At 39.6% G+C, this 23,969-nt stretch overlaps 1 protein-coding gene across 1 annotated transcript in view; it reads right to left on the bottom strand.

The window, feature by feature from the left end:
* STT3B (STT3 oligosaccharyltransferase complex catalytic subunit B) overlaps window positions 1-6,080 on the bottom strand; it is a 90,692-nt gene extending 84,612 nt beyond the window's left edge. Inside the window, exon 1 of the mRNA XM_039843465.1 lies at window positions 5,383-6,080. Within this exon, the coding sequence (XP_039699399.1) occupies window positions 5,383-5,696 (314 nt within the window). The 5' untranslated portion in view covers window positions 5,697-6,080. The remainder of the gene's footprint in view (window positions 1-5,382) is intronic.
* Window positions 6,081-23,969: the final 17,889 nt, after the last annotated feature.

The raw sequence follows: 23,969 nt of genomic DNA on the forward strand, positions 1-23,969 counted from the left end.
ATACAGGTTATATTCCAAAATATGTTTAGCTGTCTTTCATTTTAAACTATGAAAGCATTTTCCCCAAAATATTAAATTCCAAATAGTGGTTAGGCTTCCTGGCAAGTTTACCATTTACCTAAAATATGAGGGCCTCTTATAACCCTTACTCTTACCTAACACTTCTCTTATTTTCAGTTCTACAGTATTGCCACTTTCTATCCATTTTTAAATCCCTGGAAATTATTCATGGTCAGAAATAGGTAAAGTGAGGGCACAGAAACCTTTTCAGAAAAAAAGCAGCTTAAAAACAAAAACTATTCACCAGAATCGGGTAAATCAAATAAATGAGATGATGGAATAACTATTTATATTTTTTCCCCTTTCAATATTATTAATTTGGTCCATGCATTGTATTTGTGGTTCCTATATTACTTGAAAATGTATTCCTTTTTTCCACTTATTGTAGGGACTAACAAAAGCCACTTTTGCAACCTTACAGAAAACTAAATTAAGCATTACATCTGGATAAAACATGGCAAAGAAAAAGCATGACTAAGATTCAGAGTAAGCGACAGGCTGACCAATAAAATAAGCTTCTAACAATTCAAAAGAATTTAGGAGTTCTACATAAATTAAGTCTAATAAAACCGCCATAAATACCCTTCTAACAACTTCTGTTTCTCCTCAGACATCAAAGTTATTTAACAAACATGGGCTAATGTACTGACTAATAATGTACTCGGGTAAGTTACTAACAAAAAATCAGAATGACTGAATGTGACTCTAATCTGTAGTCCAGCTGAGGATCATATAGTATTTATATCCATTATGTTTAAGTATTGTAGAAAACAAATGCTATCCAGAAATAGGAGATCCTCTATCAGAGAGTCGGGGAACAAAGATAACATTCTTCATATTACAATGAAGGCACTATCAGTGTCTACAAATAGGATTTAAAAGCAGTAATAGAAAGATATGATAAAGTACAATATTAACTGTAGAATCTAGGTGTTGAGTATGAATGTTTACTATAAAATTCTTTCAACTTTCTATATGTTTGAAATTTTTCATAATATAATGATTTAGCAATATAGATCTGTTGAATTGTGGGATACTTTATAAATCAGGTTAACTGCAATATTGTCTCTAAGAGCAGTAAGTTTCAAAGTACACAAATTGAGAAAAAAAATGATTCAGTCACTCAAAAATATTAATCTTTCCACTATTTTTGAGAGCACATATGCAATAATGAATACTAAGATATTACAATGAAGAGAACTTTTAACATTTTCTCATATTCCAAAGCACTCAAAACTTACTGAGGATAAAAATCAGAAACAGATTAAGTACAGACAGGCTAGTAAGTTTCTTTCCCATATTCACAAGTAGGTCAGACCCTAAAATGTAAATCCTTATTCTGAGTTTCTAATGCTTGGTCTACAACCAATGTCTTTATGTAAACTACATATGGCAGTAAGGGATGTGCACTCTTATGCAAGTTAACCCCTCAAGATATGAAAACCCCAAGGGGAAAGAAAAAGTTCCAAAGTCTTTGCTGACAGATCCTAACTACCCCAGGACCTATTACATGCCTCATGAAACCCATGATTATTACCTACAGGAGCCACCGCACTTACCCCAAATGTGAGCAGGTCCAATCCCATCATCCAGTTCAACAATGAAAGGCCCTAGGCACCTTCTCTCTAAGCTCTTATAACTTAAAATGATCAAGAGCTCAGGACCAGAAAATTTTTTAATTACAGTGAAATCAACGACAAGTATACCTGTTCTGAAATGTAGCTGTTGCTAATGATTCCACAGTCAAAGTGACTTTTTTAGATTTGAGGATGTTTGTGTTCTAAAACTAGTTTATTACTCATTTTGTCTTCTTCAGAACTGAGGTCACTAGCCTCTTTTTTGTCATCTGCAAAGTGAAGAAAAACATGGAGACCTCAAAGCACAGGAAGTAGTCCCCAACTTACAGTTTATGTTCCAAAGGTTTATCGCCCCTTTGAAAACGTTTTATACTAATTAACCTATTTATACCAAGTTTCTGTGAAAAATAGCATTCCAAGTTTCAACTCTAAACTGCAGCTTCTTCTGCCCTTTTACAGCTAACTGCAGCTCAAACTCATGGCTTAGAGAATCCTCTTTACAGCTTTAGGGAGAACTCTAATTACAACCTGTGCAGGCAGAAGAAAAGGCAGCTCTTCTTTCATGGGGAGATTTTACACTGACTCTGTGTGGAAAAGCTACCACAATTTACCAAGATAATGGTTATGGAAAAGATACTTGGTTAGTATAAGTAAAAGTATTAGGTTACAACAAAAGTAAGTAGAAACTACATTTGGCTCCTGATTAAAGTAAGATAAAATTAGGTGCTATTTAAACTAGTTTAATCAATCAAATGTTTGGCAAGTACACAGAACATATTCTTAAACGGCTTCCTCATGTCTGATCAACTCAACTGATAAGGGAGGAAACTACTGAAGTGAAATAGTAAGAAAACCATTACCAATGCTAAGTTCTAAAAAACTGCATTATACTTAAAAAATCAATAAGTATATAATATTCAATATCATATACCACCCCTTATAACAACTGGTAAGAATTACGAAAAAAAAAAATCTGAGCGATGTTTTAAAAAACAAGTATAACTGTGACAATGAGTCACCTTCGGTAGATAACCAGAGTCTTACACAATTCAAGAACTGTAAAATTTATAGAAATAACAAGTAAACAGAGAAAGTAAACTTTCCACCAAAAATACTTAAGAAATGAAGCCACTAACAGAGATATTAAAAAGGGATCAGGCAAGCCCAGAATAAATTAGTTTGTAGATACACCTGAGAACATCATTTAAATATTATTAAAAGTTCATGTCATTGCTAAATGTTAAAACAATAATCTGCAACTCATAAGCTAGTATAACACTAGGATGTTAGATTGGAAATCAAAGTATTGGTACTATTAGTAGTTCTGAAGAAAAACTGCTTTAAAAGTCCAAATAATGGACAGGCAATCTACACCTAACTTTCTCTTTAAAATTTTTCAACAAGAATGGATTAGAAGAATGAAAAGCCTAACTACTTGAAATCTTTAAAAGACATGAAAAGAAAAAAAGTGAGCAAACAAGGACTTTTTTTTTTTGCTTGAAACCTAATTCTCTCATTAAAGTCACCTGAATTATACTTAAACATTAGGTTTATCTTTGTTCCTAGTAATGGAACAATTCCTTTATTATAAAAGGCTGTTTATACTACTAATCAGAATTACCTAACATTATGAACATAAACATTTAATCAGGAATATAATAAAATATAAATATTAAAACTATCAGTAAGCAAAACTCATAAATTAAGATTAGTGTATATGATTTAGAATTCAAATATTATACATTTAAAGAATGTTTCTGAAATGTGTTTTTATACATAGAAAAATAGAAATGAAACAAATTTTCATGTGGATAAAAGTTATGCTCTCCAGGCATAGCCTTGAAACCAGAGAAAGATATCAACTTTTGATTCTTTGCCATACTTAAAAAAAAAAAAAAAGAAAAAGAATATTATCTGTGAAGTAACCCAGTAAGACTTTTCATGACTACAATACTCAATTTAGTAATAATCTTTGGCTAACTTAATGTTGACTTCTAATCTTCCTTCAAAATAAGGAAAAATGACAAAATCATCTTATTCAGCTGTGAATTTTTCTGCAATCCTTAATTTCAGCCTCAACATTACTACTAAACAGTATTCAGTATTACGTTTGTAAAAATGATACTGTCGGAAAATATTATTCACAATTTTTGTTACCCGTAATGTTTGGTCAGCCATGCATTACTGCCGTTGTACTCTGAAAAGACAGAACTTTCTCTTTTCACAGTGTTCAGTAAAATATCAGCAGTTTTCGTTTTCTGGTTCCAATTTCATTTTTATCTAATTTGGTGTTTCAAAGATAAGACTAAGAATACGGGTCTAATTCACAAGGCTTCACAGTAATTTATTTTCTTCTATGATTTCAAGTAGTATAAAAGTTATTTTTTAAAAAGTATTAGAAAAAAATCAAAACTTCTAAAATGGAATTAAAATGTTTCACTGATGAATGTCACAGTTGTTAACTGTTTACCTAAACTGAATTCTCCATGAGTGGGCCCCTCTGGTGTTCAATAGATGATGCACTACTAATTTTTCTATCCATAATGGAACTCCAGTCTAGTATTTTGAAATATGGTAACTCTCTCCACAAAATATTATCTATGTATTTAGTTAACTCTCGAAAAGATTGTCTCAGTATTTCAAATGATAAATATGTTTAGTTAAGTCTAGAAAGTAACATTAACGCAAGGCTGGTAGGTCAATAAAATGAATGAAATTAGTTTGAAAGGCATAATAAGCTCACGTTAAAAAAACTCAGGTTGGGCAAGTTAGGAAAAAAATTAATTAAAGCAATCTCTTCCTACCTATACTAGTTTACAGACCAGTATAGTGTCTAAATTACTAGTGCTTTTAATGGAGTAATTTCTTAAAACATTCAGGTCAGTCCCTGATAACATGTGCAACTCCGATGTTATAACCTAGGGCTCCCCATCACTGTGGCAGTTTGTTCTCTTATCCCAAACCTTCCTGCAGAGACCAATAAAGGAACTAATGCAATACTTTCGGATATTGTACATAACATACTGAGGATGACAGTTTAGCTAACAGAGTAACGATCTTGCTCTAAAAAGCAACCCAAGATAATTGTGGAACAGTGAGGTGCTAAGTGCACTTAAGGGCCTTGATAAAATCCACTCTTGGAAACACCTAATGTTAAATAAGAGTCCCTAGCTTTCAGATCACTTTCAAGGATATTACTTCCTTTCCTACACCTCACTCATTCTTTTTTCCCCTTCTTATATATTGAGAGCAAAAAGAGAAACGGCTGAGCAGACAGGGTTCTTGCACCTCTGCACTCACCTCCTACCGCAACAGGGCAACCCTGGCCGATCCCATCCCAACCAGCAAACGCGCCAGCAAAAATGAAAGAACGCGAAAGCCGCGAGCCAGGAGTCCGCCACGAGTCGGCGGAGGAACGACCTGCCGGCTCCCGGCGTGGCGGGTCCAGACTCTGCAACCCGACCTGGCCGCGAGGGGCTTCGTTCACTCTCCTGAGAGTCGTCACACTTGCCCTACTCGGGGTCAAGGTCCCACTCGGGGAACCTCACACCCTTCCTTGGGCTGCTCGCGGGAAACTTCGCCCACGGGCAGGGGGCGCGCCCGGAGGTCCCGGACCCGCGCCCGCCTCAGCCGGGCGCGAGCGGGGCTCGGCGGCAGCACGGGGCCAAGTCAGGGGAGAGCCGCGCGGGGCAGAGGCGCGGGTCCCGGTGGGCTGCGGGCGGGGGAGGGGCGGCGGGGCACTTACCACGGGTCGAACTCGTGAATGATGCTTTCGAAGCGAATGACGGCGAAGAGGCGCGAGCTGAAGCCGGCAAGCCAGGCCAGGAAAAGGATGGTGAAGGAGAGCAGCGACTGCCAGCCGGCCGGCTGCGACAGACCCCCGGACAGCCCCGCAGGGGCCGGCTTCGGCGGCGCCACGCCGCCCGCCGCCTTGTGCGCGCACTGGGCCCCGGGCCCGTGGTGACCGTGCCGGCTGTTCCCCAGGGCCATGAGGCCGCTCCACGGGGACGAGTTGAGGGACGACTTGTGCTTGCTCTCCGGGGCCGAGGGCTCCGCCATGTTGTGCCCCGGCGGCGGGTCTCGCTCCTCGCCGTCGCCGCCGCCGCCTGGTGCGAGGGGTGCTGGGCGGGGACCCGGAGGAGGAGGAAGAAAAAGGAGGAGGGAAGAGCCCCGCGCGCTCCCGCCCTCAGCGCCGCGAGGCCGGGGAACAGGGGGTGGAGGCGGCGGCGGGGAGTCTACGCCTCAGCAGCGGCCGCGACCGCCGCTCTCTCAACTCGGATGGCCCTAGCGCTCCACTAGCCATCCGTATCACCAGTGCAGCTGCGGCAGCGGCGAAAGCCGACGGGACGAGGGCGCCAGAGAAAGAGCTGGAGCAGACGGAGGCGGCACCTCGGCTCCGAGCAGCAATGACATTCCTCTCACACCAGCCGCCCGCCCCGCCGTAAGGAGCAGGAGGAGGAGCCCCCTGGAGTCCGGGCGGAGCTCAGGCAGCCTCTGACTCCGCCCCAACCCAACAGGAACTGGCCTTTCCACCTGTCACAATGCGACAGGTCCGTTAGTGGGCGGGCCCAAAACCTCGGGCTGGCCAATAGGAGCGCGATCTGGGGCGGAGCTTGGCTCAACCGTTTTCTCCCCTCCCCCTTCAGGCCTCGCGCCCATTCGTCCGGAGTGGTTGTGTTTCGCGGGTAAGGTTTCATTGTCAGTTGAAAGACGCGGTTTTGCGCGCCTGTGTTGTTGGCGAAGAAGTGTGCTAGGTGGCTCCGCTCGTTGCAGGAGGCTGAGCTGGGCTGAGGGATCGGGCGGTGGTCGACAACTGCGGAGCGGCCTCTATCACAATCGGTTTAAGAGAAGTGGAGAGCGCCGCGCCGGCCGGACGCTCGCGGGCTCGCTATGGTCGTGACTTTTAACCTGCTCTGCGCGGAGCGCCCACCACGTGACTGAGCGCGCAGGCGCGCTGCACTAGTCCTCCACGCGTAGGACTGGCTAGCAGAACTCCGCCGCCCGGGGCGCCCCGCACCCGACGCAGCAAGGGATCCGCGGGTGGCGACGCCGCGGTCCGCCTAGCGGAGCGCGCCCGGCGTCCTGCCTAGGAGATTGGGAACCAAGACAAGTTTTCCGGTGCTGAAAACTCATCGGAGCCCTGAGACAAGCCTTTAGCTCTGGAAAGACCTAGTGGGGCAAGCGAAGCGCGACTTTTCTTTCGCTTTTTTCACTTGTAGTTTCCTAGTTAGAAAAATAATGTCTATTCGCTGGAAATATGCGCAAATGCAGGAATTAATTTTAAAGGCTGCATAACGTTACATCAAACAAGTGAAACTTTGTGGACTTTCAGCTGTCACCCAATTCTCTCGTTAATAACGGACTGGTTCCCTGTACACGAATTTTTGTACATCTAGGTTATGTTTTATACCCTCGTTTGCCTCACGCCTCTCGTCCCTAAAGAAAGTGCAGCCAGGTAGACTAAACTCAAGGTTAAATGAGTTTTAAACATAAGTGGAACAGTGGGGACTCTAGAATTGGCTATGAAGGGCACGGAGCTTTCAGTATAATCAACATTAAGTAAATATCTAACTTTTTATGTATATTAACAGTTACTTGTCCATTTATTAGGTAAATAACTTAAAAGCGTGTGTTCACGTAATATAAAGGCAATCGTTTTCTTAATTTAAAAATTTAACATTTAGAACATTTAAATACATTTAGAAATTGTGTTTAAATAGTAGGTCTTTTCAAAATGTTAGATAAATGAACAGTATTCTTAGTTTGAGATTGCTCTTTGAAACTATTTTAATTCTTTAAGAATTAAATGAATCCAGCTACTCTTAACCTGTTAAGTGATTTAACTTTTCTCTCTCCCTATAAAAATAAATAATAAATAGTCTCATTAAGGAAAGGATAAAAAGTTTCCAGAATTAGACTGTTCCCACCAACAATTTAATGGTGAACATTTATTAAATATCTACCTTTTAATGAGAATTATGACAATATTAACTGAGCCCTGTTGTAAGAAACGTGACGTGTTTTCTCAAAGCCCAAACCACGTGTGCTAAAATGCCAGCATTTAGAGTATTTGTGCCCATATTCCATGAACCAAAGTTCTGTCAGCCTAAAATAAAACTTTAGTGTTTTTGTTTTAATTTATTTGGATATTTATTTTTCTTTATTTTTTTTTTTGTCTTTTTGTCTTTTGTGTAGATTCTCCCTATTAAGTTCTACATTATCTTCTTTTGCTTTTGGTTGTTTAATGGTCAGAGTCCTGGTCTGAAAAGTGATAAGGCTTGGTTCCAGTCCTACATTGTTGCTTACTAGCCGTGTAACATTGGACAAGTCACCTGCATGGGTTGACCCTCCTACTCTTGAAATCAATTGTTAATACCAAATGAGATAGATATCTGAAAATACTTCGAAGAATTATTAAGGAACATATGCAAATGCAGGGGAGTGGTGAGAGTGAAAGCAGTAGGAAAAACCCCTGTTATTGTTGGTCTTCATTTATTCACTCACTCGCTCAATCACTCAGTCAACAAGTATGTATTGAGCTCCCTTATGCCAAACACTGTGGGCACTGGAAGGCAGTAGGGAACATGATTCCTGCCCTCACGGTGCTCACCAGCCAGCCCTAGGGAGATAGGCATTGACTAAACCTATCACATTGCTCAGTACCAAAATACAATGTGAAAAATTCTATGGAAGAGAGATACACAAGGGAGTTGATCTGCACATGATGGGAATGTTACCCCGAGGAAGCAGCACTAGGACTGAGGACTGGGAATGAGGATGAATGGACCAGGGGAAGAATGAAAAGACATTTAGACAGAAGCACCTGCAAAGTCCCTGCAGTGGGGCTGGGAGGCAAGTACAGGAACCCAGAAAAGGGTCAGTTTGGCTGCAGCACAGATAGTGGAACAATGTGGGGTAGGAGTTGAAGATAGTGTAGGTCAGGTTAAGATGTATTTTTGGTTTTGTTTTAACCCGAGGCTAAGAAGAAGCCATAAAGGGTTTTAAGCAGGATGTGGTGTATGTACAGTGGAATGAGATGATCAGATGTGTGCTTTGAAAGATTATCAAGAGTACAACGTGGAAAGTACTTTGGAGAGGGGACCAGTGAATTCTCAATTTCCAGCCCACCAAAGTAGAAAAATGGTTTTGAGTTTGTGCATGAAGCTTGAATGTATTGCTTTGCCTCTCTGTCCTTAAGCTTCTTGATCCTACTATGTACTTAACTATCCTCACTGAGTTCAAATCTCTGAGGAGTCAGAGAGTCGAACATAATCTGTGCAATCTGATAAGCAGAATGGTGGATCATCAAGAGCAAAGCAGATGGTGAGCCCAGGTCTACCTAAGGATTTGTGAGGGTAGGTATTTGAACTGAAACTTGAGGAATGAATAAGAGTTCTCCAGACACTAGGAAGAGGGATGGGAGGATTCCAAGCGGGAACAAGGAAGTCCTTGAAAGTAATACACAATATTTATTATTAATGAGGGTGCCTTGGGAGATGAGGCTTAAAGGGAGATAACCATATTATCAAGGATTTATCTTCCTCATTGTTAGGTATTAACCTTTAAGCAGCTGGGAGCCATTGAAGCATTTTGAACAGTGATAAAATGTTCAGACTTAGTTGATAGGGAAAAATATGACAGCAGTAGAAGGAATATACTGGAAAGGGTGAGAGTAGGATCAAGTAGACCAGTAAAGAGCCATTTGTAAAAGTTTAGGCAAGAGAGTAGGATGCCCAAACCCAAATGGTGGGGCCTAGAAAGGAAGGGATAGGAGAGGTTATCAAGAGGGTGAAATCCAGAAATTGATGGTGGAGGCAAGATAAAGGAAGTCAAGATTAGGAATGAGTCTGGAGTTTCTGGATTGGCCATTTGGGTGGGAGGTAGTGTCAAAGAAATGGGGAGCATGGTCAGATGCTCAGATCAGCTTTGGACATGTCATGTTTTAAGTCTCTTTAGGACATCCAAAAGGAGATAGCTAATAGGCATTTAGAATCAGAGATTTGATACTCAAGAGGAAGGGTTTTGAGGGGATAAAGATGGGGAACACTGTGGCCATGTATGAAATTTGGAGGAACCCAATTTAAAGAGAATGAAAGAGGGATTGAGGAAAGAACCCTAAAGACATCCCAAATTAAGAAACTAAAAAATATGCCTACAAGGGACCCTGAGATGGAGTAGCCAAAGAGGTAGAAGAACCAGCAGAGAGGGTGATGTCCCAGCAACTAAGAAAGGGGAAAAAAAAGGAGGCCAGTGGTGACACAATGCAGAGAAGTAAAGTATGACACCACTGAAAAGTGTACCTTGTATAGGCAGCCAGGAATTCTCCAGTTACTTTAGCAAAGTCCATTTTGGTCAAGTGGTAAGGAGCAGAAACCAGATGGCAGCAGATGGGAAGGGATTGGGAGGAAAGGATGTGGAGGCAGGGAATATAAACCACCCTTTTTAGAAGTCTGGCTTTGAAAGCATACAGAGAACCAAGTCAAACCAAGAAAAGACAAAATGACCCTTAGTCCCTGGCATTTCCCGGTTTGGTCAAGAGAAGATTTAGATGCTGATAATGTGTCTCGAGAACAGCACAGGGCTGAGAAAAGGTTTCCTTCTGAGACGAACAGAAACAACATGACACATACTCTTGTACTGAACACACCACAGTAGGGAGCTGCCAGAGTCTGGCATATAATTGGCATTTATAAATATTTGGTGACTGAGGAAATTCTCAACTCTTATCTTGTTGCTTTCTGACAAGCATCTGGTGACCTATAGCTCCAGTAGAGGAGAGGGAAGCAGAGAGAGGAAAACTGAGTTATGGGCTTGTGAAATCCTAGGTATGCTGCCTAGAAGTAGTGTTTTATGGTCGTTTAGACCACACACTCTGGAGATTTTCTACCAGAGATGAAATCCTGTCTGACTTTTTCTGTGTCACATGGCCTTTGGCAAATTCCTCCACCTCTCTGCGCCTTGGTATCCTCATCTCTAAAGAGTGGATAAGAGTTGCACCCCTTTCTTAGGGTTGTAATATGGAGTAAATGAATCAACACATGAAAAGAACCTAGAACAGCACCTGGCACAAAAGAAGCATTGCAGTACATGTGGGTTTTTGACAATATTACTGGGACTACTCTATATCTAGAACGATGACAGAAGGACTATGAGACTTACCTCCTTGTATATCCTTAAGATAATCGGCCATGACCTGAGTCCATCTGAATGCTTCTTTGATTTCTTTAAACTGGGAAGTGCTTGCCTCACATCAACCACTACATAGGAATGCTGTTTTACTGAAATATCTGCTGAATAAACTAGCAGGCAGCTAAGGTGAGAAGAGAATCTCACAGAGTGGGTATGGTGGGCAGCTTCTAAAATGGCTTTTAATGATCCTTGATTCCTGGTATTCATACCCTGTGACTCCCCTCCGCTTGTGTGTGGGCTGGATCTAGTGACTTACTTCTAACAAATAGGATATGGCAAAAGAGGTGAGATGTCATTTCCAAAATTAGGTTATAAAAAACTGGTCTCTCCTGTCCTTTCCCTCTCCTGTCCTCCTCTCTCTTGCTCAGCTCTTACTCTGAGGAAAGCAAACATTCGCATTGTGAACAGTCCTATAAAGAGGCCCCATGTGGCATGGAACTATTGTCTCTAGCCAGCAGCCTGCAAGGACCTGAGGCCTGCCACTAGCCACAAGAGTAAACTTAGAAGCAGGTACTTCCACAGACAGCCTTGAGATGACTGCAGACCCAGATGACACTTTGATTGCCACCCATTGAGATAGCCAGAGGACTCAGCTCAGATTCCTGACCCACAGAAATTGTGAGATAATAAATGTTTATTGTTTTAAGCCTCTAAGTTTTGAGACAATTTGTTACACAGCTATGGAAGACTAATACAGTAGAAATAAAGAATGATGAGGTTATCAGTAATCTTTCTTGTAATTTTCCTAAGAATGTACTTAAATAACCTGCAAGGATAATAAGAGACAACCCTGCTATCACTATTTCATCACTCAAAAAATGTACTAAGGCATAGTCATCCCATAAGGTACTTTGGTAGGAAAAAAAATCATTTTCCTGGTCAATGCTTTATTCCCTCCGTGGAAGTTGATGATAAACATTACCTGCAGTAACTTACTTTCACCCAGTATTGCCCAAGCCTAGGGCCTCTTTTCCTCATAACACCTGTTAACAGACTGTGAAACACCTAGTCTTCAGACATTTTGGCAAACGCTGCATGAGATTAAAGTTGACACTTCAGCTTTAGTTCTAGAACTAAAAGGCCTTTCATGCAGAAGAGCCCTAGATGGGTGGTTAAGAGTTGGGTTCTGGGTCAGATCTTGCCAGGAAGTCAAGTGACCTTAGGTAAGTCACTGAAGCTTTTGCGTGTACCTGTAAAATTAGTCGAGCAGCATTATTTTAAATTCTACACAGCTCTGCAAGTCTATGTGGTCATTCAGTATAAGGATCTAAAGTATGGTGCAGGGACCTTGCCTGTCCTTTCACTGCTCCAGTCCCAGACCCTAGCTTTCGTGTAGGCACATAGCAGTAAATAGTTACTGAATGAATGAATAAATGAGTTGGTATGCACTATAGTATTGTATTTATATTTTATTTGGTACATACAAATTAATAAAGTGACTAAATTAGTCCTTTTTCTCAAGTTGGTGTATTTCAAGTTCCAATGGAGAAATATTCTACAAATTTAATGAAAAACTTGGAATGAGAAAGGGGCGAAGGTAGTGACTCACAGCATTACAAAGGCAATATGTAAGTGCTATGGGGGAACATCTCCTGAGGGTCCTTACACCTCAGGGGTATTACTACTGGCATTTCAAAGGCATGTTAACCTAGATGCACAAGGACAATAGACAGGACTAGCTTAAAAATGTTTTCACTAAAGAAGTTATAGGCCTGGGGCATGACTACCCACTCTGACCTGCCCAGTTAGGAATTTGTGATCAGATCACCCTGTGAAGTTATTTTCTGTATAGCCCCAAATGTAAATATTTTCCATACTATCTCTGGCAACTACTCACCTCTGCTGTTGGAGCATGAAAGCAGCCAAAAACAAAATGAATGGGAGTGGCTGTGCTGTAAACACAGCCACACCCACAGGCCATAGTTTTTTTGTTTGTTTGTTTTTATCAAAATAGGTAGCAGGACAGATTTGGTCTGCAGGTTATAGTTTGCCAACTCCTAAACTAGAATATCCCTGAAATGATGCAAATTTGAGAGCTTGATTTTATTATCATCATTATTACTATGATTGTTACTTAATGCTCTAAAGTTAATACTTTACATGAAGACTCTGTCTCGCTCTCTTTCTCCTGCAGCCAAATTCCCTCCCATTCCTCATTCCCATAGGTAATCATTTTTATTACTTCCTCTTGTATCTTTTCATCATTCTTTATGGAAATGCCAGCACATATGAACATATTTTTTTTCTTTTTTTCTTTTTTTCTTTTTTTACTTGTTCTATACACTTCTCTCCATTCGGATTATTTTTTTCTAAACATTGATCTTCAAGATCTTTCACATCAGCTCTTAGAGAAACTTTCCACTTGTTTTTATGGCTTCGTGATTTCCAAAGGATGGACATACCATATTAATTTAATCAATAACCAATCTATGGATATTTGAGCTGTTTCCAATCTTGTGATACGACAACCAAGGATACAATTAATAGCTTAACAAAGTAGTTTTTCCCAAGTGCAAGTGTGTTGATTGGAAAAATTGCTGTGAGTGAAATTTGGTATGGGTATATTTGTAATTTCAATAGGTAAATTGTCCTCCATATAGTTTGTGTAAATTACAGCCCACAATGTAAGAGGCCCATTTCCCAGGACTTTCTAGCAGAGTGCGTCAAGAAACTGTTGGCCTTTTCCTCACAGTAAGGTGTAAAAGGTAGTTTTAATTTGCATTTCCCTTATGAGTAAGGCTAAGGGCACTTGATTTTATATTTAAAGCAATCTTTTCACATTCTCAATGAGGCAGAATTGCCATCACTGATTGTGTATCTTTAAGGGTAATTATTGGAGTGGCATGCTCCAATGTTATGGAAGCCATTAACATGTGTAGTTTTATTTGCTAATGCTCAGAAAATGAGGTCATCTGTATTGACTTCATGCAAATCTCTTCTTAAAAAAAAGAAACAAAAACAAATAGCAAATAGCTATTCTATTCAATTTAGCATATCCCCTAGATTATCTGTCTAGATCATGTACTTTATAAAAGTACCTGGGAGGTAATGAAGGGATTTTTTATGGTGCATTAAGAAATTCAAGTCAAAATTTCCTAAAGATAAAGTAACTGTTAGCAAATGGCTCCCCCTGGTAGAAAGGTGGTTGTTTCATTTTGTCTTAATCTCAGGAAGTTTTGTGCCTTCCTGACATGTAGCTAAACTATATGAGAGCCTTATAAGAGCAGACAAGTAAATAGATTACATTAGCAAATAATATTTTTTCAATGTATTTCTATTACAATTACAATGATTCTGTTGCAGTAGTATCACCTATCCCTATACATTTGGGTTTTGAGTGTGTGTGTGTGTTAATGCAAGCAATCACAGAATCAATAACCGCATTCTATTTGTAGGAGAATGTATTGAATTGTATTCTTATAAAATAAGTCAGAGTGAAGCTCAAAGAAATATATAAAATATGAAGATACTATTATTTCACTCTACAGGTATCAGGGAAACAAAACTTGAAATAGGGATTCTCTTAAGAGAATTTAATATAGATCGAGCTTCAGTACTTGTGTATACATTTTTTAAATCTCCCTTTTTCTTTCTATTGTAAATTGTTGATATTTCAAATGTTTAATTTTAAAGTTAGATGCAATAAATATGCTGAAGAAGTGTATTTCACTTAATAATTACACAAAAACAAACTCATTTACTACAGAATTAGAAGAGATTTTATTGGTTATTAAATTAGTGACACTGAAGAATGGATGATACATTAGCTGGAAGTTTAAAATTGAAAACTACATTATAATTTTGATAATAAAAAAAATTAAAAGGAGCCAAAGGGTTATATTAATTATAAAAATATTCTAAACACCTAAAGCATCGTAAAGGCATTTATGATGTGGTGTTAATTTTGCTTCTGATAGTGTAGGTTTCTTAGGCTCTTTCGATTTTTAAAGAACAGACGTATATTTGGGTTACTGGGTAATGGAATTTATTGAAAGGATGCACAGAGGAGTAAGAGACAGGAAGACATCTCTATAGCTGTACAGCCAGACCTTGTGGAAAACAAGAAGTTATTCTGGGACACACAGCAATTCTAGAGGCTCAACAAAATTCTGCTAGGCCAGTAGCATGACCTGTCATCTTTCTTGTGTTCAGCAGCTCTTACACTGTGCTCTGTCCTTATGTTGACTCCACTGTTCTGTCTTGGTTCCCATTGTGACTACCTCTCCTGTCTTTTTAACTCACTCACCATTCTCATTCTCAAAGACCCTTGACTCATGCTTCCTTACAGCTCCTACCGCTTTGGGGCTTCTACTTGCTGCCCCCTCTTGAACATCTCTCTGATACTCATGAAATCTTTGCACATCTGTCTAAGATCAGTTTTCCTGGATGCAGACCCTGAGATGAGCTTTCTCGTGATTTATTAAGGAAGTGACCTCAGGAACTTGATTCTGGAGCCCCACCTGAAGCATGTTGGTTGAGAATGGGGCAAGAGAAGGTTTCCCATAGGAAGTTTGGTTACAGTTAACAAAAGACAAGAGTATGAATGCTGGGTGCCAAAACAAGAGATATTTATAAAATAGATGTGCATTATAACTCTGTTTATGCATTATATTGGAAATATTCTTTAGCTGTTTTATAGTTATAAGCATTGCATAGGAATCCAATAATAAGCTCTACTAAAAAATATCCTTCATGTCCTTTATGTATTATGTCACTTGAGCTTTTCTATTAGTTTTATGTAGTATAATACTGAATAATTACAATAGCTACCATTTATTGAGCATCTCCTATTTGCCTATCATACCAAGAGCTCTCACTTAATCCCCTTGTCCACTCTGCCAAGAAAGCACTAGAGTTCATATTTTAGAAATAAGGAAATGAGTCTCAGAGAGGTCAAATGCCTTTTCAGTGAATACATAGAAAACCTGGTAAAACTGGTAGACAATATTAGACAGATAATATCAGAAACAAAGTAGTCTTTAATTCTCCATGGCTTAACACAACTAAGATTTATTTTTCATTCATGGTTCCAATCCAGATGGGGGGCTTATGAGGGGCTCTGTTCCATGATTACTTGTAGACATAGCCTGCTGAGGCTTTACCACCATATAGTTACAGCATCTGGACCCAGTAGCATTTTCTGTCACCGTGGCAAATGAACAGAGACCTGGAGAGTCACACATTGGACTGAAGAATCAAAATTTTCAGTCCAGACACAATTTTCATTCCTTCCACTCACAACCAATGGGCAGAACTCGTCACAAAGCCCTAACTATTACCAGGGACCTAGAAAATGTAGGAGAGCACTTGGATTTCCAGTGAGCAGCAAATATCACTACTATAGTCAGAAAGACTATAAGATAGGTATTCTGTCCATTAGATCCTAATTTCCTTCGGGTCTAGCTAGTATTTTAATCTAGTTAGCTACCTTTTATTTCATGTTTTAAAGTACCAGTTGTTAAAGATTTCCCTTATGGAAAATGTAGAAAACAACACAATGGTAACAGCAATTTATTTAGAGTAATTTAGAGCATAGGCCTTAGAACCAGACTTTCTGAGTTTGTATCTCAGCTCTTTTTATTTGCTGTGTGCTCTTGGGTGAGTTATTCAACCTCTCTGTGTCTCAATTTTGTCCATTCGTTAAAGGGACTAATAATGATATTAGTAATAAGATCTACATAAGAGGGTTATCAAGACTAAATGAGTTCATCGAAATAAAGCATGAAGACAATGTTTAGTGAATGCTCAAGAAATCTTAAAATTATTACTACCAAACCACTTAGCTTTTCACTGAGAAAAACTATTTCTGAGCTGAAAAATGTAACTTCGGTCAGAAATTTTGGAAACATGTGTACTGGGTCACAAATACAACCACATGAGAGGAAATAACATTGTAAATCTCAAACCACTATTGGAAAAACAACTCAAAGGTCATGTTCAGTTGAAAGTGGTTGAGCAGTGTGGTCTTTATTGGCAAAAGCGAGCACATATGCATGCATTTGTGTGCAAGGTCCAAAATGTAAAGCAGCCAGATGTTTGACAAGCTACAGGTGAAATTCATTCTTTTTTAATCTTTAATTTTTAAATTTTTTTAATGGTGACATTGGTTAACAAAATCCAATAAGTTTCAGCTGTACATTTTAACAATAAGGCATATATATATTTACATTGTGTGTTCACCTCCCATAGTTAGATTTCTTTCTGTCACCACATATTTGACCCCTTTACCCCATCTACCTCCCACCTCCTTCCACCCCCTCCCCTCTAGTAACACTAGTCTATAGTCCATGTCCATGAGTCTCTGTTTGTCCTGGTGTTGCTTTTAGATTTATATCTCACAAATAAGTGATAACATGCGATTTTCAACTTTTTCTGTCTGGCTTATTTTGCTTAGCATGATTATCTTGAGGTCCATCCATGTTGTCACAAGAAATTCGATTTTGATAGTCTTTTCTCATGTAACCTGTACATAATGTGATATATTTAGACATGATCTTATATATTCATGAATCAAGAAAACCTAGACTAAAAATGTTTTATTTTACCTACTCTCATTTCTCTCTCTCTCTCTCTCTCTCTCTCTCTCTCTCTCTCTCTCTCTCACACACACACACACACACACACGTGCATTAGAAATATATTCAATTTCTCCTGAGCTACTGAGGCCTGAAAACTTTCCAAAGAAGCCTGATACCTCTTAAACTCCTGTTCATTCTTTTCTAGACAGTCTCTGGAAGATCTGAGTTCCCAGTGGCTCTGCACAGAACTCACAAGCACCATTGAATCCTCACTCCCTCTCTAAGGGGTGTGGGACTGAAAGGCACCTACCAGTAGTTTGCCCAACCTGCCAGGGCAGCCTTCTCCCACCTGCCAGCATTTACTGGACACATGTGACTCCCTTTCATGTCAACACTGAGAGCCCAACCCAACATTCAAGAGAATAAAATCTTGTCAGGCATGCCAACAAACCTGAAAGCATTAACTTTGAAATTAAATTTATTTCTGCTTGAATTCAAGTTTCTCTTTCTCTAAACAGAGCACTCATGAAGTCCACGTATCTAAAAGTTTACTGTGTCACATAGATAAGGGAAAACCCTCAAGACTAAGTGCACTTTAAAATTTACTTTAAACAGGTAATTCCGAAATAAGAAATTCAAATCTTTTCCTATGTACATCACTTAATAAAAATAACGAACAGTTAATAGTAACTTCTGTGAGTATAAGGGCTTTAATTTAGTTCTCTTCCATGTTTCCCTATTCATCTTTGTGCCTTTTAAATAAAGGAGATTTATTTTATACTCTCCACATACTTATGGTTTTGTGCCTCTGCTTCAGTACTAGAGGATGTCTTGTTCCATCTACACTTCAAAAGAAGTTTTTATAATTTCAGAGGACTAGTTAAGCATCTCAAAGGCAGAGCAGTAGTAGACACTGACCCAATATTGTTGATATTAAGATCTACACAGCAGTCCATAATGTTCAGGGTGAGTAGCAAGAAAAAGCCCTGAGTGCTCCCAATAAGTTTAAGAAGTGTTTAAGTCTATACAACAAAATAAAAGTAAGGAATCTATTCTATGAATTTTTTAGCCCTTTTCAGCTAGATATAGGACATTTTCACCAAGTTAATGGTGAACAATAATAACCTTTATTATTCTAGTTTTGTTTGTGATCCAGGTTGAACTACCTATTTTCCAAACAATAATCTATACAAATGAACTCTATTTTTTAATAACTTTCTGGCTCTCCACATTCATTTCCTTTGACAAGTTGTGTACCTGATCTAGATTTTTAAAAAAGTTACAAACTTTGAAGTCATAAAACTTGCTTGAGGTCAAGAAAGAACAACATTTGGGACACATTTTACCCTGGGCTGAGATGCTGTTGTACAGATTTAGGTAGAGGGAAGTGATGCATTCTGGATGGAGTGTAAGCAATTTAGAAGGGGTGAGGGTGGGTTTTGTGTGTTGTCCAAAGTATAAACAATGGCAACACATGAGGCCCTTTGTTCTCCTTATATTGGTGGTTCCTGTTCATCTTTCCTTAGAAATTTTAAACTACATGAGGAAGAGATGGAGAGAAAAGAGGTATGGAAGGGGCAGAGATATAGTTATGGGAGAAGCTATTGAGGAGACAGGAGCAAGAGAGATTTCTAGGGAGAAAGAAGAGTGGTGGAAAGATCTTTTATATAAAATTGTTTTTAAATAATCAAATAGTTTTAGTAACAAAAACTAAAACTATAATTAACTACAGCTGTGAGATATGAAATGATTGAAAATAAGAAATTTGTGTGCCAAGGAGAGAACTGCTGCTCAGGTGTTGACATGCGCAGACGAGGATGACAAGAGGGAAATGTGGGCACACGAGAGGTGAACATGGTGTCACACGATTGCTAGCCAACAGAATCAAGACTTATTTTTTCACAAGTGTTATAGTTGATTTGTGTACTTTAAAATTTATTTGTGTTTTTTTTTTTTAACTTTATTTTGGAAATTCTAGATGTGTAGCAGAGTTCCCATATGCTCTTTATGCGGCTTCCCCTGATACTAGTATCTCACATAATCATAGTACAATGATTAAAACTAAGGCATTAACATTAATACTTGACTATTAACTAAACTACAGACTTTATTTGGATTTTACCAGTTTTTTCATTAATATCCTTTTTTTCTGTTCCAGGGCCTACATTGCATTTAGTTGTCATATTAGTTATTGTTATGGCCTGAATGTTTGTGTTCTTCCCCAAATTCATAGATCTAATCCCCAATGTGATGGTATTTGGAGGTGGGGCATTTGGGAGGTAATTAGATCATGAGGGTGGATGGGATTATAAAAAGAGGTCACAGAGCTAGCTCTCTTTTAACCACCATGTGAGGGAACTGTAAGAAGTTAGCCCTCTTCAACCTGGAAGAGGGCTCCAACCATAACCCCACCACGCTGGCACCATGATCCATGAGAAACAAATTTCTGTTGGTATTAAGCTCCCCAGTTTATGATATTTTGTTCTAGCAGCTCAAGCTGATTAAGACAGTTACCTATTACTGTATAAAAACAAATTGCCACAAACTTAGCAGCTTAAAACCCCACAGTAATTATCTCAGAGTTTCTGTGGGTTAGGAGTTTGGGCGCAGCTTCACTGGATCCTCTGCTTAGGGGTCTCCCAAGGATGTAATCAAGCGTCAGCTGGGCTGGTCTTGACTGGGAAGAATCGCTTCCAAACTCACTCAGATGCTGGCAGAATTTATTCCCTTGAGACTACAGGCATACCTCAGAAATATTGCAGGTTCTGTTCTAAACCACTGCAATAAAGCAAGTTGTAATCTTGCTGGAGAAGGGTCTTGCCTTCAATTTGTAAGAAATGCAACATCTGTGAAGAGCAATAAAGCGAAGCACCAGGGACCAGTGCTCCTATGAAAATCTAATATCTGATGATCTGAGGGGGAGCTGAGTGCTGGGGAGCAGCTGCAAATACAGATGAAGCTTTGCTTGTCTGCTGCTCACCTCCTGCTGTGCATCCTGTTTCCTAACAGGCTACACTGGTAACAACTGGTCGGCAGCCTGGGGGTTGGGGACTCCCGCTGTATAGGACTGAAGGCCCCGGCTTCTAGCTGGCTATTGACCAGAGGCTACTCTAAGCCTGTAGAGGTTGCTCTCAGCTCCTTGCCTGGTGGGTATGGCCACTAATTTCTTCAAAGGCAGCAATATGGAGTCTATATAATGTAACATAATCACAGAATGACATCCCATCACCTTTGCCATATTCTATTGGTTAGAAACAAGTCATGGAGAGGGGATGCTACAAGGATGTGACCACCAGGGACTGGGGATCGTGATGACTGCTGTAAACTCTATACTCTACAGTTGTCATGTCTCTTTGGTCTGCTCTAACTCGTGACAGTTACTCAGTCTTCTTGTCCTTCAGGACCTTGACACTTTTGAAGAAACTAATCAGTTATTTTGTTGATTTGTATATTTTTAACCATTATGGTTAAAACAGTTATTAAAATATTTTTCTCAGAAAATTGTGGGACATACATATCATTTACTTTCCCCAAACATTACACTACCATATCATAATGGGTCTCTTGTATCTGTTGTTTGTTTTTTTTTCCTGAGAGATTTTGGAGAAGAGACCATATCAAGCCCAAGAGACAATATCAAGAAGTAAAGGATTATGCGTAAAATGTTATGAGCCTAGAAAGATGATCACATCTTTGATAAAAATCATAAAATTAAGGGAAGGAAATCCGGTCTGGGAAGCATAGTGAACATTTGTTCTTTCCCCTCTGTGCACTTTAGATGGAGAAAACTCTACTCTCAGCCCCAGCAGTGGACACATCTGTTAAACCTGTCAGAGCCCAAGCCACAGTGATTGGTTCAGGGACTGGCCTGTGACCCAATCAGAGCCACTGAGATGCTCAAAATTCTTTTTAGGGCTATTGAGAGAGAGGCAGGTGTAGTATGCTATGGGACTTTACCTTATAGGATATTAGCCTGAAACTGTGGTAAGCATTCTGCTATGTGCGTTAATTAATATTAGGTTTTGCTGTGAGGCAGAAACCCAAATTTACGATAATTTAAACAAGATAGAAATGTATTTTTTCTCACATAGATAAAAGTCTAGAGGTAAGTAATTCAGGGCTGTGTGGTGGTTTCTTTTTCTCTTGCTCTATAATCCTTGCTAACATGGCTCTACCTGATGGTCCCAGATGCTTGAACTTCCAGGCTGTAGAGAGGAAGAAGAGGTAAAGAGGGATCCTACAAGAATACTTTTTGGAAATTGATCACAACACTTTTACTTGAATCCCATTGGCCTGAACTTAGTCACACTGCTTTGCTTAACTGCAACAGAGGCATGGAATTGTAAGCTTTATCTCAAGAGGTTGTGTGTCCAGCCAAAAATCTGAGGTTTCATTTCAAAGGAGTAAGGGGAAAACAGCTATGGGAGAATAGTGAGCTTTCTCTGTTGTATCTCCACAAAAGGAGAGCCTGTCCCAAAGAACTGAATGATGAAAATAGATCAGTCTTGCCCCAACGATGTCTTTGAATCTCTGGACCAAGCTGTACCTGAAAAGAAACTATCCCTACTACTTAAGCTAATAACTTTCCTCCCTCCCTCCCTCCTTCCTTCCCTCTCTTTCTTTCTTTCTTTCTCTTTCTTCCTTCCTTCCTTCCTTCCTTCCTTCCTTCCCTTCCTTCCTTCCTTCCTTCCTTCTTCCTTCCTTCTTCCTTCCTTCCTTCCTTCCTTCTTTCTTTCTTTCTTTCTTTCTTTCTTTCTTTCTTTCTTTCTTTGTTTCCTCTTATTATTTTTTCAATTGAAAAAATCTTGATTGATACAGAAAGGAGGACTCTCAAAGAGCATTCAAGGTCATCTTTATTTCTTTGTCCTCTCAGGCTCTCCATTCCTCTCACAGTTGCTCAGAGTGGCAACTCAGTTTTCCCTTAGATTTCCTCAGGGCCAAACTATGCATCTTCATGCTCCATTTCCTTTTAGCCTAAAGGAGAGAGAACTACTGTTCTCTTACAATTTGCCTTCTTAGGTTGCATTAAAAATTTAAAAAATATGTTCGCTTGTAAATCTCTACTAAGACTCATAAACTGGAATTCTCCACCCTACCTAGTCTAGGTATATTTATTTATCTTAAGCAAATACTTCTTAGAATTATTTTGCTATTCAGTAAAAACTCCTCTGTCAAATAGCTTGGCCACATACCTACCTCTTTCACAATTATGATTTTTATTAACATTAACAATATCTGTGGGAATTAGTGCTTAATGGGTTTCTTTCTGTTGCTCTAAGAAACCTGCCATAATAAGTCTCATTTTAAAGGGTTCCCAACAGTTGGTCAGCAGCATAGCTTTTTTTTTTTTAAAGTAAAATTTGCTAATTATATCAATTTGCCTAACCTGTTTCTTTGGCTTTTTTTTTTTTTTTCTGGGTCTTCCCTTTGAATCAGAAGATAAAAAACATTAGGTTTGGAGGTTTTCCTATCAGTATCTGAAAGCACGGTTTTCAGTATCTGAAAGCACTTAAATTATTACGCTTCTCTGTACCTACTTATATCAGTAAAGTAATTAGGAGTGTCTACCAACTGCAATTCTCAGTCTATGAATTTTGGCCTTTTGAATTTAAATGATACTGCAGCACCATATGGCAGAGGAGAAAGGAGTGCTCAATCTCTTATCTGAGAATTCCTCTCAAGCAAGGGAAATTGCCGTCACAGTCCAAGTTTCTCTGGCTCTCTGAGGCTTAGCATTACCTGCTGCCTCCCAAAGCACATATACACAGGATTTTCTTAAGTCACTGTGAGAAAAGTTGCTACAAACCATCCTCAGAGATGAGGAGGAACCATCTGAGTCAACTGCTGCCCATCTTCCCACAACTGGATATTGATGTAGCCATGAGTACAAAGCTCCAGAAATGATAGAACTCGGGTGTCTTTCACTTTCATGCAGTTAGAAAAAAAATTTATTTGACTTGAGGCAAAGTCATGTTATAGAACGTCATTCATTTCCCCCAGGGCATAATAAGCAGCAGCTACCAGTCTAATGCAATTATGCTTGGGAGCACCATGGGGACTCCTAAAGCTTCTGAAGCACAAGGTCAAATTCTACAAATGTCCAGGTGTGCAGGGGGGATGCTGCTAATTTATGATTATGGGGACTCTTCTCTCTGAGTCTGTCACAAATTAATGGAACTCAGGGAGCTACACATCCTCTTTAGGATTATAAATGGGGTCCTGACATTTCAGACTCTCTGCCATTGTAGTGACCAAGTATCCTTTCTTTCACGTCCAACATTAGGGGACACCGTACTGCAAAATGAGATGGCAAACTTCCACTTGCTTTCTCTCAAGTTGATTCATGACAATTCAAGAAGAGCAGAAATTCCCGGGGGGTAGAGATCTCTCTTGGCTATCTTGCTATCTTGCATATAAATTAAGCAAGGTCCTCTCATATAACAGTGGCACTAGATGTCTCCTTTTGCTCTCCAAGTCCACTCTCCATCATGCCCTCTGCTCCTGGTAGCTGACCTGAATAGGTGACATCCACATAGTCCCCGCCCTTTGGCTTCTAGTTGGGGTTGTCCAAAAGCAAGGACTGGCAGGTGAGATTGGAATTTTTATTGCTCTGGTATTATCTCTG

This window comes from Pteropus medius, unplaced genomic scaffold (genome assembly GCF_902729225.1).
Source record: "Pteropus medius unplaced genomic scaffold, Ma_sr-lr_union100, whole genome shotgun sequence".
Classification (NCBI taxonomy): Eukaryota; Metazoa; Chordata; class Mammalia; order Chiroptera; family Pteropodidae; genus Pteropus; species Pteropus medius.